General features: G+C 35.6%; 1 protein-coding gene across 5 annotated transcripts in view; it reads right to left on the reverse strand.

The window, feature by feature from the left end:
* The window catches only part of GREB1 (growth regulating estrogen receptor binding 1), a 105,222-nt gene that overhangs the window by 40,673 nt on the left and 46,456 nt on the right, over positions 1–18,093 (reverse strand). For all 5 annotated transcript variants that reach the window (XM_085299982.1, XM_085299984.1, XM_085299985.1 and 2 more), the window contains exons 3-12: positions 15,163–15,285; positions 14,245–14,421; positions 7,354–7,536; positions 6,897–7,040; positions 5,359–5,484; positions 3,393–3,515; positions 2,423–2,560; positions 2,075–2,260; positions 1,161–1,511; positions 328–456 (exon numbers count right to left, since the gene is read on the reverse strand). In XM_085299982.1, the coding sequence (XP_085156108.1) occupies positions 328–456; positions 1,161–1,511; positions 2,075–2,260; positions 2,423–2,560; positions 3,393–3,515; positions 5,359–5,484; positions 6,897–7,040; positions 7,354–7,536; positions 14,245–14,421; positions 15,163–15,285 (1,680 nt within the window). The remainder of the gene's footprint in view (positions 1–327; positions 457–1,160; positions 1,512–2,074; positions 2,261–2,422; positions 2,561–3,392; positions 3,516–5,358; positions 5,485–6,896; positions 7,041–7,353; positions 7,537–14,244; positions 14,422–15,162; positions 15,286–18,093) is intronic.

Here is an 18,093-nt window from a genome sequence, read left to right on the forward strand (position 1 = left end):
AAATCATTCCTTTGATAAAAGAACTGTGTTCTATCATGGTCAAAATGAACTATGTCCTTAGGACAAAATAATTTATTGTGACTTCCACAGTGAAGAACTGTATGTTCAATGACTTGCTTGAAGATTTTTATGAAACAGAGATTTTAGAAACTGATTCTTTTAGGAGAAAATTCAATTCAAATGTACTTTCACAGAACTTTCTCATTTATTTTTGTATTTTTCTAATAATATCTTGCTTCTGAAAGGTCATGAGCACTGCAATTTTCACTGACTTAAAAGGTTCAGGCAGGGACTTGGAAATATATCTATTTATAACATCCTATATACCTGGGCAGAGAGTGCTAAAGAAGGATCCCAAAGTTTCCACTTTGCCTGTGACCAGCTGATAATTAACTTCCTTTTGGTAGTCTGAAGGACTGAGCATGCTCTCAGACAGAACTCTTGCCTGATATTTCCCTAAAAGACAAAAAAATCCATTTGAAAGCACTTCAAACTAAAGTAAAAGTGTTCTAAATCATAATAAAAATACCACTTAGCTAAATGAATAGCACAAACACAGAAATAGCACAGATGAGGCTCTTTTATCTCTAACACATATGTATGCACATGTGTGTAAGATAGACACGTAATTTATAATTCTCTATATTTCTCTCCCATTTTAGTAAATACGTGTTAATATATAAAAAAGCAAATAGATAGTCAAAGGACTTGTCGTTTTTCTTACTCTCATAATGAATCTTTGTATGGCTATTCAAATCATTTATTTAACTATCAGCATAGGCCCTGACAGGTTGTTGAAGGGAATAAGGTTAAAAGACCATCTTTCTAAGGAATTAAGGAAATGTTCAGTCGCTTGCTCAAAGTAATACTGCAGCCACAAAGAGCAGGGCATCTTTATGTATTTGCTGTAACTCTCCATTATTTATTTGTAGTTGTGTTATTTGGGATTTCTTGGTAAGAAAACAGATAATGTAGGCAGCATGACCTGCTGGGGACAGACACCCAGCTGTGTAGCATCAACTTGGGTTCATCAAAGCTCATTATTTCTTGATCAAAGCTCTGCTATCTGAGGCAGCTTACTGAAACTCCAACCTAACCCCTTGTAACAGAGGACATGGTATTATTCAGGTTTGTTTGGAGGTACACCCTTGGAAGCTCACCTGTTATTACAATGCATGAATCAATGGCTCGATTTCTACTGGCGCATATGATCACCACGTAGTTTGTCTTTATTAACTTTCCTTCAATAAGCAGCTTAAACATTTCTGAAAGCCCTTCCGCCAGAGAGTAGCTGCACTCAATGATATGGACACTGTCATTACAGGAACTAGCTGCCAGGCCTGCCAGCCAGGGAAGCTGGGCTGAAGTCACTGGTGCAATCTGGCTAGGCACCTGAGAAAAGGTCTGTGGAACAGCCTGCTGGTACTGACGGATTTCAGAGAGGTGTGATTCTCGCCATGAGCGCATGAATATTTGTTCCAAATCTTCAATCAAAGGGACCTGGTCTGAGGCTTAAAAAATTAAGAGGGAAGTGTTCATATCATAAAACAATTAAACAAAGATGTTGAAACAAAATCAATTCTTCTTTCAAAGTAAGTTTTTTAGAGAAGATCCTGTTTCATATTTATATGGAGGTGAACCAAATTCTGCACCCTAAAGTTCCTTTGTGATACTCAAGTAAAGCTGCCCTAATTGGAACCTGAGTATCAGCAATCAGAAATACTTAAGAGACTGAGTATTGTCTATGCCAGCTTAATACTACTTCAGAGAATGGCACTGTATGCAAGGGCAATGAAATACAGCTGTTTTTCTTTGTAGTTTTTAACTGCTAAAATCCCAGATTATAATAAAAACTGAACTTCTCATGAATATATTTCAGTGTGTGCCCGATCTTTAAGATCAATTATTTAGTTTTGTTTCAGTACCATACACAAAATCGTTCAATACAAAAGATCCTAAGCCTTAATACTTAAGATCTACTAGCGATACTGCCCTGCCATAATACTCCCYCTCTCATTTGCCAGAATGTAGCGTATCCATTGTAGTCTATCATCTGGATGAAGAATAAACTTACCTAGTTGAACAAGGTAGTAGACAGTCAATAAAAGCTGCATTTCCTCTGAAATAGGCTGTATTGTGGAGGCACCATATTGTTCATATGCTCTAGATAAAGACTGTGAATTTCTGTAGCAAGTGTACAGCAAAGGGCTCACTACGACATCATTAAGGTTTCCACAAAGATATGGGAAATTTCCATGACCTATAAAATACACAGTGTTTGCGCACATCGATTTCATAACTTGCCATGTATGTATTAAACATTTTAAGAGCAAACCTTTAAGAAGTGACAGCTTTAGCAGTCCTTAGCAGTAGGACAGATCTCTACATAGCTCTTACAAAAAAGATAAAAAGGTTTTGTTACCTTTAAAAATAACTGGCTTTGCCTTACAGATTTTCAGCAAGTTGTCAGGAACTGAGACAGGTTCTCCTGAGCCCACCATTGGAGATGAAGCTGGCCCCATCAAAGCAGAATGTGGTAAAGATGATAGGCTTCCTCCATCTAAAATTTCATGCAAAATATTACTGTCAGGGCTAATACTGATAATACCGATTTCCTCAATGAACAGTTATTAAATATCATCTTATATCCTCCTTTAATATCAGTTTTACATACTTTTTACAGCTATATCACACATTTCATGAACTGTTAATACAACCTATATTACTAGGCTAAATTCCTTGGAAGATTAATTGCATTGCTGAGGCCTTAAACATCACATAAAGATACTGAAATGGGTATAAACAAACAATTGCTGGTATGAATGCAAGAATATAGAGATATATGTGATATTAATGCACAAGTAGTTACAATGGGTTTATTTGTATGATATATTTAGTTTCTCTGATTCTAAGCAGATTTTCTTGCTACACATAGTAAGAGAGAAAAAATTAGACCTGAAAAAACTTTAGAATTTGTTCAGTCCTGATTTCTTTATGGAAATTTTATTTTAAATAATAACACATTAAAAGAAAGTGTTTTGGYGAAGTTGGTTTGTTTCACTGCATGCAACTTTTATCTCTATCTGGACGATAAAATCCAAGCAAGTGCCAAGAACACTGTGGAAAAATGTGTTTAATTGTCTAATATGGACATAGGCACCTGTTGAGATTAATTACTAATGATTGGATGACTGGATACTAATGAGAATTAGGCTTGGAGCCTCAAAGCAAAACCAATGGAAATGATGCACCCAAATAACTCTGAGAAAGTAGGCATCCATTCTTCAAAACTCTACTGGGAATCCGCACATACCTTTAAAATATTGCTTCTTTTTCCCCATTATTTTCTGAATAATAAAACTAGTATCATCATTATTTTGGGTATAGCTTACCGTTTTTAATTCTATTTGGAACCTGTGGGTTGAGCTGCAAGTTCCAAGTTTCTGTAGATGATGGGGATTCTGGTGACCAACCTTTATGGCGCTTTTTTGGAGGCCCTGAATTTGTTAAAGTGCCTGAATAACAGTAATATTTCAGAAAAAATATTAGGACAGAATTCAGTTTTGTGCATGATAATTCATTATGTTTGAATGGACTGGATGTGCACATCAAGTACTGTGGTAGACAGTGTCAATTTCATGTATATATATATTTTTTTTTGTAGCTTTTATTTGACTTTGCTATGTCCTGCTTAAATATCTGGAAACTCTCCAGAAACTCATTTTATAGCACTGTTTATTCTGAGCCATGCACTGAGAATACTTACATGTGTTATTTTGAAGTCAACACTATGAGCATTTTGTTCCTTTTATCTCTGAACACACAACGCAGTGTTCAGGTGACATATTGCTGAACAAAATTTTCAAGGGTTTCAGGGTCATATTAATAAAAATCTGAGCCCTTTTCAACAATTTTCCTGTTGTCAAGATTTTTGCCACTACCTGCTGGTTATAATCTCTGTTTTCATGATATTCCATATTAATTCCTAGAAAATGACATGCTGCCCGCATGTTTAGCTCCAACATCTTCATTTGTTTAACAGAAACTTCCTTTCTCACAGTTTTTCTCAGAGGTCCAGGTCATTCAATTCTTTCATCTTCTTGTGCACTCCTGCAAACTCCCAGAATGAAGAACTTCCACTAACATGACATATTTCTATTTATTAAGAGTCAAAGGTCCTCCAGGAGCTGCTCAGTATCTTTGCAGGACTTCTTTCTTTCTATTTCTGGACATGACTATACAAAGCCCACAACACTTCACACTGTTAGGGCTATATCTCCTGACAGAATAATTACATAAACTGTTCTAAATTCTAAATTATTCTAAATAAACCTGAAGTTTTCAGATATAGAGTAAGATTTTTCACATGTAGAACCACTYACTATATTTAGCTTTTTCAAAAATCACTTTGTCCTTTAAACTTTTACCACATGAGGGCAATATATAGTCATTTGTGCTACTCATGCTTTCATTTATGTCCTTGGCATAATGTTGTGACAGAAGCATAATTTCAAGATAATCAGAGCAATATAATGAATTTCCAGATAATCGGAGCGATATAATGTACTTTTCATTTGGAAATGCCTTACTCCTTCCTACAAGGTAATCTGATATGCCGGCGTGTGAAGGTAATCCTTCAGAAATGAACTGGRAAGATCACTCTCACTGCCTACTGAGAATGTGTTGCTGCATAGAAGAAAGAGATCAAAAATTGAATGGGCAGAAAACAGAATTTGGCTTTGGTGTTAGCTGCGCAACTTGGGAAAACTTATTCTAAAGTAGAGCTATAACGTGTTTCTAGCCAACATGAATCTAGTCTAAGGACTAATAGTAGCTTTCTTGCTTGAACAGGTCAGTGACACAGAATACAGTTTGTAACAGAAAACACAAAATTTGCTAGATAATAATGGGTCAGTGAGCATAATGTCTTAAATTTGGAGCTAGCCACCAAATTCTCATACTCAACTACAACTTAGGAAGTATTCCATGAGTACTTACTTATAAAGCTCTTATTTCCCCCTGCAAAATSTTTTGAGTGAGATTGATGAGAATGTATCAGCATTCTCAGAGAATCTAGATTCAGTATCTAGCTTGTACTTCTCTCAAATGAAATCAGCTATAAAACGTAATGGTAAACTTCTAATTAATAATCTGATTTTTAATAAAATCATGGCTGAAATAATATAAACAATTTTTTTCTGAAAATTAACACAGAAGAAAAGTGTTATAATCACAGAAGACAGAAGGGAATAGTTACTTCTATTCATATAGACAAAAATGATTTAATGTATTCAATTCTTTTATTATAATTGTGGAATATAGAGTTTAGAGTGATTAAACAACAAATCCGTATAATACCTAACACTGAAGGTCTTGTCAAACCTGACAGGTTATTTTTCACCAACTGTTGTTTAGGAGATTCCTTCCCATTATAAACCGCTGAACTGAATGCTGTTGTTGAAGGGATATGATCTGTGGCTGCAACTGGTAAGAAAAAAGACAGTATTTACTATATATGTTCCAGGATCAAGATCCCCACTTGATCATTTGATCATTTACTTAAATAGAGCAATCAGGATCAATTAATGCAATGCTGAATAAAATATACCTACTTTTATATATTTTATATTTATATATATATATACACACACACACATATATACACATATTTACACACACAAATATATGTAAATATATATATATATATATATATATATATATATATATAAATCTTGTACTAGGTCTTTGCTGTCTGACTCCTGATTAAGTGACTAGCTAAAACTCATTCTGAAATTAAGTAGATGTGTCAGATCCTTCAGATCCTTTAGACTCTTTGCAGTTGGACCCCCACTTGGACCCTCTTATACGATGTTCACTGAAGAACCAGCGAAGATAATGAAAAGAAATCAATCCTGGTGCTTAAATTAACTAAAAATCCCCTCAGCCTAGATTCAGATTTGTCATCCTGTTTCCAAGCATTTTTTTTTTTATTTTCTTAAGTGTGCTGCATTAAAAAAAGGCAGGTTTTCTCACACCTAATATGCTTATAATTAATGTAGCTCTTTTTATATATTTAAATTCYGACAAATGAAGGCCAATATTGCTGTTGCAGAGAGATTAAGTATTTGTTCTGGAAAGGTTCGGCATTCTAAATCACAACTATTTAGAGAGAATATAACCACCAACAGATGTTCTTCAGTTCTCTGAAGAAGTGAAACTCTCTAACAGTCACAGGACACTAGAGAGCTGTTTTCTTTATAAAGAAGCTCAGATAGATCACTTTAGCCTCTATCATTCATTACTTTTTATTTACATCAGGATAATGGAAAAGCAAATGATTCAATAACCATTTTTAATATAAAAGTTACAGATATTAATCATTACTTTATTTTTTAATATTAAAACAGCCTTTCCTAGCAGAAGAAAAAACTCGGATGCTTTTAAGCTGATATTCACATAATCTCTACAGAAAAGAGGATTCTAGCCATAACGTAGACTAGATCAGAGGAACAAGCTGAGGTGACACTGGTTCCTGCAACACTTGTCACCTGCAGCCAGACAAGCAACAGCTGCAGAATGAGGACCTATTCTCAGCAACTTTAAAAATAATGGCTCTTAAAGATTTGGTTTGCCTTAGATATGAGCAAGCTTCAGAACATCTGACCATTTAATTAGTTCCTAACTCTTTATACATTACTCTGGAGAAAAAATACGCCAGCAAGAAGACTTCAAAGTATGATTCCCTTCTTTGTTTGTAATATATTCTAAACTATTCAATTTGGACTTTTTTATGAAACAGTATGTTTACTTGATGACTTTCCATTCATACAAATACACACACACAAAGTAGTGAGTGAGCCTACTTGATAACCCAAAGTGTTTCCTTTAAGCAGTACCTGCTTGTTGAGTCCCAGACAGAGCGTTTGAGTTTGTTGCTGGGAGAGGTTCATTTGAGAGGCTTCCAGAGGGGCCCAAACTTTCTGGCAGCTGGAACAATGTGCTCGAACAGGTGCTGGATGAAGTCTGTCGGCTTCTGAACTCTTAAGAAAACAAGAATATTCTTATGCACAGACGACAGTGACATYTGCTTTTTCTTTGCATATTTGATTTGATAATTTCAGACATGAATTACTCAGAGGCCGCAGCACTTGTAAGGGACTGATGCCATCAAACATGCTATCCTCACATTGGTTCAGTTAATTGCTTTCTACAGCTGTTCTAGTAATCACCTAGCTTTAAAGATTCTTTCTTTCAACTRGTCTGTCTCAGATTTTACGCAGACGCCAGTCCCTGTGGTATCTAAGCCTGGAGGATGGAAACCAGACCTTGAGCAAGACAGCTTCATTATCTTACCTGCCCCTTTCCAGCAGATTACAGATCCTTTGGTAAGAGCTCCCTGTGCATTCCTGACCAGATAATACTTTAAGTGTTTCTGTTTCTTGGGCTGAGTGGTCAGCTTAAGATTAATGTGATTGGAGAATTCCGTAAAGTAGCAGAAACCCTTCTTGCCACAGCCAACACAATTGCCAGAGAAGCCTGATAAAATAAACAATACATAAAATCTGATGAAATAGGTAGGTCACTGTTAATAACATCCAAATAGGACGTTTCCCTGGAGAGAAGCAGCATTTTTTTGTAGAGAATGAACTTCTTATTAACATTTTCCCCMAAAAAATATTACAACAAGTCCACTATATTGTACTTTGGCCACCGGATTGCGTAGTCTCACATTTAGAGAACAATTAAAATAGCCTATATTATTATTTTCTTCCATTAGAAAAAAAAATGCAATTCCTACTTATTGCCTGCCTGTGAAATATTAAAACAAGAACTTTTGACTAAGAGTTTCTGAATTATGTGCTTAACTCCAGCCCTATTCAATACCATAGAAAACATATGCTTCACATCTTTTCTAATTTTCACTGAAATTAAACATGTTATTAAGTATCAAGAAAGTAGGTATATTTAATTATAACTATGTATATTTAAGTACCAAATTCCTACTACAGTTGTCTTTTTAGAGAGAAAAAATGGTAAAGTCTTCTCGGGATATTGATTTAAAGAGCTTTTTCAAATTAAGTGGCTGGACTGTGTTTTCGCTCTATTTCTGACTAGGGAAACAGCATCTGTACCTTTACAGGACATGACAGAGACCTGGTCCTTGCGCTTACTGAGGCTTACCGTACTAAGGCTTGATGGGACATTTCCAGGGTTATTGTCATTTCCTCTCATTCCGTGATACAAAGTTTGAGCCTCAAAGAGGGCTCACAATGGCGATGTCATTATCACCATAAAGGGAGAGCATTCCTTAGCAGCCAGACTATTTGCCTTTCCTTCTTAAACAACTCTATTTTTCCATTTTTCATAGTTTCTCCATGCCAAATTTTCACATTGTATCAGATCAATGAAACTCTGAAAATGCTAATTACCCACAAAGAAACCCTACAGTGTRCAATTAGAAGATAATCTGCCCCACGGACATTTACTCACTATTCCTTACTCATGGCCTGAAGCATCTATGTTTCTTTAATCACATCTAATGCACATTTTGATGTGCTATCATCCATAAAAAGCTCTGCTTCTGAATTCTAACAATGCAGATAAGAAAAATTCATAGGAAGTGAAATGGAAAAGTCTGAAATAACTTACTTCAGAAAAGTAAATAATAAAGGATTTTTTTAATTATATAAAATGATGAATGTCTAAAGAAATAAAATTGAGAGGTTCTTCTCCTTGTCTAATGATGCAAAAATTAGGATGTGTTCAGTGAACTGAAATATGGTAAAAATAAAATGAAGGATTTCACATAACATATGGAGAACAAGTTTGGAAATAAATAATAACTAGGCCAATAATATGGTAGAGAGATTAAGAGTCATTTAGGAGCATGATCAATTCAGTCATATACTTTCAATGAAATTATGTTTTCAAATTAACCTTCAATATTTTCTTTCTTCCATAAGAGAAATGAACTGAAATCATAACCACTGAAATATAATGCTCTGTAAACAATTGTTTAGATATATATAGATATATATAGAAAAGATATATATAGAAAAAATGTTTTTACCTTGATTTACAACCTGATCACTTTCATTAGTTTTCAAATACCTCAGAAGAATTTATTAAAAATCTAAGTTCATGTGGCAGTTGATCTGGTATCTACAGGAACAAGTAATTAACAGCTATTGAAAGATGCCTATTATATCTTTTATCTTGGTAGGCAGGATTTTAAAGGTCACTATGACTCATAAGATCAGGACAAGTCATGACTCTGCATAATCCTCTGTATTAAATCAGCACAAAAGCATCTGTCTAACAGCACAGCACCTTCAGTTGGTGCAATAAAGGCAACAACAAAAGGAAGCAAAAAATAAAATGGATATGTTAAAAGCTGTTGTGTTTCAATGCACTTTAAACAGATTAAGAAATCCCAAAAATGCTTCTGTTAGGAAATGAAGACTTCCTATGCATCTTGACATTGTTCTGAGCACAAGCAGCAGCACAAAGTTCTGCCTTGCTGCCACGTACCAGCCATTGTTTGTTCTCAAATGTAAGCACACGTGGATCRTTCCCAAAAGCAAAAMAACCTATATCCTGTCTAGGTTTCAACCTTTTGCTCAGAGTAACCAGCAGGCTGCCAAAGCCACAAGTAGAAATATCTGTCCAACAAAACGTTCGATAGGGGACATAATCTTTTCAGGCAGACTTCAGATCAGCCACTACCAGTAACTCTTGTAAATCACCATCAGCCTAAGCTAAGTTTAACAAACAAGAACTTCAACTTGAAGCAATCTTTTGACCTAGTCATCTACTTTGACCTCTTTGAAGCCTACTGGAAAATTAATACAGAGTATAGTATATAGGTGAGGCCTAGTAAAAATTCGGCATATCTAGAATGCCCTCTTGCTTTGTAAAGTACTTGGAGAACATTTTAGAAGTTTATTCTTTAATCTTCTTTTAAAATGCAAGTCCATTCATCCTGATTTGATGCCTGCTAAAGTTGCTCATTGCTCTGTTAATACAGCTCAGCTCTGACACCACAGAATATACAGCATGATTTTATTTGAATGCTATAAAAATGCTGTTAAGTCATTCCAAATTGTAAGGCTAATTCTCAGACTGAAGCATCTGATGCCAATGTTATTCATAACACTATATTTAGCAAAAGAGATTGAGCAACAGTGAGAACCCAAAYATTTCATAATTCCCTCTTCTCTGCAGGCCCTGTTTTCTTGCCATGGGCCAAAGCAGCAGCTGATGGAGAGGTCAGCTTGTTTCATAAACAAGCTGCATTAAATATTCTTCCATACATTATAGAAAGGACAWAGGTCAGGGGAGTCAGGGCAGCCATAAGGTGGCTCAATATATCTATGTCATGGGATTGATTTCACAAGAGAATTAGAAATCAATGCCTCGAGTTTAGAGGCTAAAAGCCTTTCACCTTTAGGTCACCAGTTCAAATCCAACTCAGTTCAGTAGTGACTTAACGCTATAACTCTCTGTAGATTGTTTAATCAGAGGTTATTCAGTTGTATYGGATATTGTATCACGTGCATTTGCTTGAATTTGCCACATCACAATGATCAATTACCCACAATTTAAAAAGCACTTCCACAATAGGGACCCTGTGGTCAGAAGAGGGACCCTGGACTAAAAGGGTATGAAAACTGACCTACCTTCTCACTGGGGAAACGATTCCTTTGGATCAACATTGAGCTTGTGCTAGGAATAAACAGAGGACTTCAGGCTGGAAGGATATCTATCTAATACTGGCATAATCTAATCTTTCATGAGTTGGCAGGTGCCTTCTTGTTTCTCTTTTAAATTAAWAATGGGGTTTTAAATAATATTAATATTTTTGTGGAAGGCTATGTAACTTCCTTAAGACAAAGAACGATAATTTTTCAACTTTTCAACAAAAATATTTTTCTTCAGTTCTACTCACAAGCAAAAAGAAACAAACACTGACAATGTTCCACATTTTTCCCTCCCATTCAGTACCACTCCATTTAGAGACATAATTCCCATTTGAAAAATAAATGAAATCAGTATGGACAACCTAAAAAGCTCCATTGTAACAGTAACTCACTACTATTACAACGGTCTAACAGAACATTGTACATTTTAACAGAAACAKCCCCCGTATTTTATACTACAATCTTTTCTTACATACAGCTTACAGCGCAAGCAAACTAATCTTTTCCTCTGTCATTCTAACCTCAGGGACTCACTGAAAAAAAAGGATTTCTTATTCCCTGCYAGGGAAGTGCTGTTTGGTCTTTTGGGAAGAAAAATGATGGGTGAATAGCTGCTTTGTTTGCCATGAGAAACTCTCCTTGAGAGGGGGAAGAGGAGGGAAAAAAAAAAGAGAGAGAAAAGCCTTTAGGACTAGTACAAGTTAGCTGCATTTATTAGGAAATACTAAACTCTACCCAATGACAGAAGTGCTTCCACCATCTAAGTATTCCTTCAGGTCACAAATCAACAAGAAATAGCTTCCCAAAGGTAAAAAAAAATGAGTCTATCCTGCAGATTAGTAAAATTTGTGATCTAACTTGATTAACATAAATATACAAGGTACATGCTCAAGTTCTTCAAACATGAAGAATTTTTACTGGACAAAAATATAGCCTTTTCAAGAAAATGGGATTTTCCCATGGAATAATACATCAACTGTAAAAACAGACAAACAAAACAACCTAACTCTTCAACAAAAGTGACCTTCAAATCACAAACACATTTGCCTTCATGGTGGGACAAGCTCTCAGCATAATCAATAAATTGGCACAGAGCCCAGAGGCGTATCAACAGCCTCTAATGGAGACAAGCCCATAAGTCAAAAGCTGGTCAGGAAACTACYAAGACATTTCCTGTTTTCTTCTGGAATTTTTATATGCTTCACAGGCATCTGCACAAACATACAGAGGCAGACAATGAGAAATCAGGAAACTACTGGGTATCAAATTAGTATCTTTTCACTTCAAATAAATTCTTTTGGAAAAAAACCTACAATAGTGATTAAGAGCTGCCTTACAAAAACACAGTCAGTTAAGAGAAAAAAAATGAAATCTAGAAAAAACAATGTGATTCAAAGATTACAAGTAATGCACATGATTTGTTAATAAACCTTGCCAAAGAGTCAGTGACAGCTCACTTTAATTCAAAATGAMTCTCTTCCCCTTCACTAAGTTTTTAGGGACCACTTTTCATTTTCTCTCAAAAAGCCAACATGTTTGAAGAGAATGGCCTAAACCTAGAACACCAAAAATAAGCCTTCTATCCCATCTTTAGAGGACACAATAATAAAAAGAGCTTCCCCTCTCTATAGCTATAACTGTCTATGGAAAGTTATTACCTTAAATTTAGTACACCACAGAGAAATAACTGTGTTATTCTAATAAGYAAAGAGATATAAAATACTAATGGTCCTCTCTTGTGTGTCACTACATGCCCAAAAATGTGATACTGTGCTTATCTGGTTCTAATTTTACTTACTGCGATGTGACTCAAGTATAACTCCACAGAGTTCATCCTAATTTGTATTAGTGTATGAAAAACAGACTCAGACAATCATTTCTACCTACAGTACAGTGTATTGTACCAATAATATGTTATCCTGATGTTCATAAGATATATCATGTTCTTTTCATCAGCTTATATAGACCAGAAATTTTATTTTATTTTATTTCCAGATTGYAGAATTTTTAAGACTTTGGATCTTAAAGTATGCAAATTCTTTCAGATTAAAGCTTGCTATAGAATAAGTAAAAGTTATYCTACAGCACTATCAAAATTCTTTGCAAAGGAATGTGATTCACTGGTTTTCAAATGTAAAACAACAGCCAAGAATAAGCATATAAATGGCTTCAGGAAACTAAAATAGTATTAAATAAGTAAGCTTAGGATACAAGTAGCATAAAAACCTGTCAGTTATGTTCCTGTTGCCTTTTTCTGTTCTTGTTTAGCGTGCAATTAACAAACACACTACTTCCTCTCTGCTAACAGCCTAAGGAGCTTAAGCTGTTAACAGTGCAGCCCTGAATGACTTGAGTGGTACAACATTCCTGTCTTTATCTTTAAAATGACAACAAGTTGGTGATTTACAATCCTCTTAATTCCTTTACAATCACTGGGCAAATGTACTGTGACCAATCCAGCTCTGCCAGATCACATGAGGAAAGAAGTTACTGTACATAGAATTACATTATGCACCTTCACACTACACTGTCATCCCAAATGCCTTGAAGAGTTACTCAACTGAGATAACAACTTAGTTCACATAGTATCCTTTACTGTTTGTGAAAGAAAATGGTTAAAGGACAAAACGACATACGTTTCTTTGTTGCTGTTTAAAGCTTAGACCAGTACATAGACAAGAAGAGTATGCAGTATTTTGAAACTGATACATAACAACCTGAGAATGCCCAATTGTGAACAGAGTTCTCCTTTGGATTATGAACCATTTTCTCCAATATAAAAATTATTCCATTTTAATAACATTCGAACTTTAATTATTAGATTTTGGATAAGGCTAATGACTAGCCGAAGGACTATAATAAGAATACATACCAGAACCTAGTTCTGCTTCAGCAGGTAGACATTTAAATAGATGAAAAATAATAAAATTTTAATTATTCTCCACAACTCTCATCTTAAAATAATGTGTAATTTAAGATTGAATTCAAACACAGAACCTGCTTACACATCAAGGAAAAGTTTCAGCTTATAATCATTCATATCTATTTTTATTAGAATAATACCAAAAAGTCATAGGCTAGGATACAAAATCTACCCTACTTTTTAAGCACAGTGGAGAACATGATCCCTGTTATAATGCAAAGAAAACCATAAAATTCTGTAGTCCAAACTATCATCAAAATGTTTATTTGTATATAGTACCCAGAACTACAGTCTGTCAAAATACGCCAGCATTTGGAAAGCTAAAATAAAGAGACAGGCAGCATTTCAACTACTCCAGTTACCAAATGTGTAATTCCAGCAACTAGGACATAAGCCATAAACCGATCAGATAATGACTGACAGATAGAAGGTGAAGAAGCATTTCTAATGAACTGGCCAGCTAGCATTGCCAGCTCTGAGTTGTTATCTTCTTGTGTATCACCAGTGAGAGTTATTGTATACACACGAYGGAAATAAGATCTGCTGAACTCCCCCACAAAAAAAGACTAACTATTMAGGCAGTCCAGAGAAGTATCCACTAATGCAACCACAGAYACTTACCCAACAGGGCATTGTGCCCATTGTCATCTGGCAGGAATCTTTTATCCACGGCACACACTAAAAGATGATCAGGTAAATTTGGTGACTTTGCACCAACAAGTAAAAACCCTGATGGTACCTCAATATGCTCATTGGAAATTGAAACCAGTCTCAAATCTTTACCAGCCTGGCAGAAACCTAGAAAAAAAATCAATTCAATGTATTTTAAGATGAGAAGATTTTTTGTTTAAATACTCACATTTGTCTTCATTATAGGATTTCCATTTTTTTAATGAAATGCAAAGTTGTATCCTCTGAATTCAAGGGCAAACTAAGAGAGAGTTTTCTTCCATGCTTTTTGGTCAGCTATAAACAAATGCTAATAATATAACAAACAAACACAAATCTGAAAATCTACAGTGAAGTCTCCCGTGGTAATGTTGCACAGTCTAAATATTTATTGAACATAACATAATCACAATTAAGGTCATAAATTTAAAAACAAAGTTAATGGTTCTCAATATCTGGTGCACTGCACTGGCTTTTCTTGTTTGAGATGATTTTCTTTACAGTAACATGGGAGGTACACTTTAAGTAGTAAAATGTGATGATAAAGCAATTACAACATTAATTTAGGCAAATCTTATGCTTGCATACTCAACTTTTTAAAGGTCAGGTTGCATAACAAAACAAAARTTCTGTCCTCATGCCAAGTGATCTAACACAAATACTTATCTGACTCACTCAGGAAAAACCCTGTGAAACATAASAGCAATCAAAGTTTTCAGCTGTTTAGCAGATAATGAACACTGACATTTTTAGGATCTCTACATAACAYAAATCATTTAGTTCTGATGAGTTCTGTTGGAGAGAGCCTCAATCCTACCCTTTCTGGTAGGGCAAAATGCCCGCTGATAAAATGCTTAATACATTTCTTACCATCAGTAGTGCAACAACCTTCTGGAGGAGGCTTCATCTGGTAAGAAATAGGAGGACTACTTGATTCYGAACCTTCTTCCTCCTCTTCTTCTTCCTCTTCCTCATTATCTGCTCTGCTGCTCGCTACAAATTATCATAGCATAAATGACTTTGAAAACAGATAATGTTGGCAACAATCAAACTGATGAATGAACARGGTGACCCAGTTACAGAAAGTGTTATAGAAAAATGGATTCTCTCCTCTTGATGATGACTTCAGTCTTACCAACTCTTAGGATATTTGTTGTTTCCTTAAAGTTCCAACTTCCAGTTTTATGCTTACAGTAGAACCTGTCTTTCACAAAAATTAAGCTTTTAGCCCTTGTGCAAAAAAATCTTCAAAAATATGACTCAGGTGYACCTAAAAAACTAAAACGCTAAAGGGCAAATAAAAAGAGACTTCAATTTCTTATTTTTAAAATCTCATTATTTTTAAGGTAACCTCATGATTTTTAGAGGCTGGCATTGACCTCTTGCTGCTCACAATAATGGAACTGTAATCTGTGTTTATAAAAACAAAAAAAATGCTAGAAAAACAAATTGATTACTTCTCAGCACTTCAAATATCCTGGCTACTGTCCAAGCACAGATTTTATTACGTACTGATCATATTCTTGATGTTGTACGGGAAATTGAAGAAATGGTTCTCGCTTGAAACTAGATTCACTACAAATGACGCCAAGATAAGGATAGCTAATTCTCAGGCAGTCTGTCTCCTACCAGAAACCAGAGCTCTGAGTAAGACACTGCAGCTCCAAGTAAGACATTGCAGCTCCCTATATAACCTCAAGGAAAGTTAGATGCCCAGGAACATGATTCACAGAAGCTTGTGCATGGACTGTGCTAGTCTAGGAGGAAACCAATACTGAATGCTGAGAAGAATACGTAATTTAGGCTTCATCTTTCAGAGGGYCTGAGCTGTTTTTCTGCTGTAACCACCTTTCTGGAGTGCTAGTTGCCTAAGTCAACTTTTTTACCTGAYAGCTTGCTTGTTAAAGAATTCACCTGGGATGTGAGACTCCCATGTTCAAAYCCTTCCCCTAACTTAAGAGATGGCAAAGCAGACCATTCAGGTAGTGCATACTCTCAGTGCGTGTTTCAGCCTCTCAGCTAGAGACTACTTTCTCTCTCTGTACTCATCGGACAGTCACTTTTCCTGCATAATAGAACAGCTCCAGCAGAACATACTGAGCAATGACTATCCTCTCCTTGGCTAGGACATTCCTGGCAAGTGGGAAAACTCTGGTAAGCTGAAGAGTGCAGTTAAATTGTAAATGGGAAGAACACCTCTGTGGACAGGACTAAGAAAAATTTCAGACCAGATCCAGCATCACATATGGCAAAGACAGGAGAAAAGTATGTAGTGGATACCAGTGGAGCTTCCGTCCTAGGATTCTAGCTTCTTGATATTACTATAGCGACATGCCTTCAGCAAACAGAGAGACCTAACTGACATAGTTTGGTGATGAGGTGAGGTGGTGAGGATCAGAAGCTGAATACCTGTACAGATTTGTGCAACTAAAATAGCAGTTAGGCTCCTACAGTCTTCTCTGCTTCCAGCTTTTAGTCTTTAAAAAGAAAGACAACAAAGCAGTCATCCCCCAAAGCTCAATGTCAACTGTTTACAGTTTTGTTGTTTTAACCTACTTTGAATTAGGCACTCAGAATAGGATATTCATCAAAGTTTTTTTTTCCAYGACCCCCCTTAAAATAGCTTTTATTGAGAAATGAATGTAGAATCAGTTAAACAAATACTACAGAATAAATGAGTAGTAAGGAAGGAGGCTGAAGAAAGAAAATCTGTAGTTTGGAAACTTGCCTCTGAAGGTTATTAAGAATTCCACCTCAATCTAGAAGAATATTTGAAGGGAATGTTTACTTTTAAGTATCTCAACAGCAAGCTTGAGCTCTGGCACACAGATAAGGAGAGAATGTTAAACAACGCCACTTTATGGGAGTACTCCAAAGACAAAAAAGCCAAAAGTGAACAAAGGAAAAAGTAAAGGTCACAATTTTTATTATTTAAGTCAGGAAAAAGTTATGTGTTATGACTTAAGCACAATTAGTATCTAGGTGCAACCAAAAAGGGGCAAGTTTGGCTCTCCTCTTTCTCCACACTTGCACCCATCAGGTTCCTTCTTTTCTCTCTGTGCTAGCTCTGACACTTTCCGGAGTCTGTGTCTAGCTATTTCAGCTTGCTAACTCAGCAGAAACAAAAGCATCAAAATCAGCATCAAACAAAAATGAAAAGTTTTTTTTGTTCAATTTATCTATGGAATTAGCTCAAAGTAAGATTCAAAAAATGCCAAAATTGATGCAAAGGGAGAAGATGGGAACAAATGGCTAGAAGTGCAGACAGCAGAGGTAGGATGTCCCACTTTTCAGTGGTAAACCGTTGGGTTGGTTCAGCCGTAACAGTTAATTTMTCATCAAAAGAGAAACAGAGATAAGAATTGGAAGCAGAGATTAAGGAAGAGGAAAGCTACACCTCTTTCAGATCAAGAATGAAAAGAGTATAAGAGCAAATACAAAAGAAATAGCTGCTGTCACATCTACTAGCCATCACTAGGACTTCTGCTGCTTGTTTTAAAATAGATCCGCAGCTTCTGGTTAGACATCAAAACTCACATTTCAGTGAATATTTAAGAAATTGCCTCCCTTTTATTTTTAAAATAGGGCCCCTTGAAAGAATTGTGTATTTGCATGTTTCTGTTCTGCATCTTCTTTTCTCGGGCAGTCCAAAAAGAACACAAAATCAAGCACTGAAAACCAGAGACAAGACAATGGTAAAAGTGGACTCACAATCATAGCTCTTTACAGAACTAGGCAATCTGCTGATGTAACTTGATAAAGTGCCATTAAACCATACTGTGAAGATTTTGTGCATAGTTT

The sequence above is a fragment of the Rhea americana genome, unplaced genomic scaffold (assembly GCF_003343005.1).
Source record: "Rhea americana isolate MKP2758 unplaced genomic scaffold, rheAme1 scaffold_159, whole genome shotgun sequence".
NCBI lineage: Eukaryota > Metazoa > Chordata > Aves > Rheiformes > Rheidae > Rhea > Rhea americana.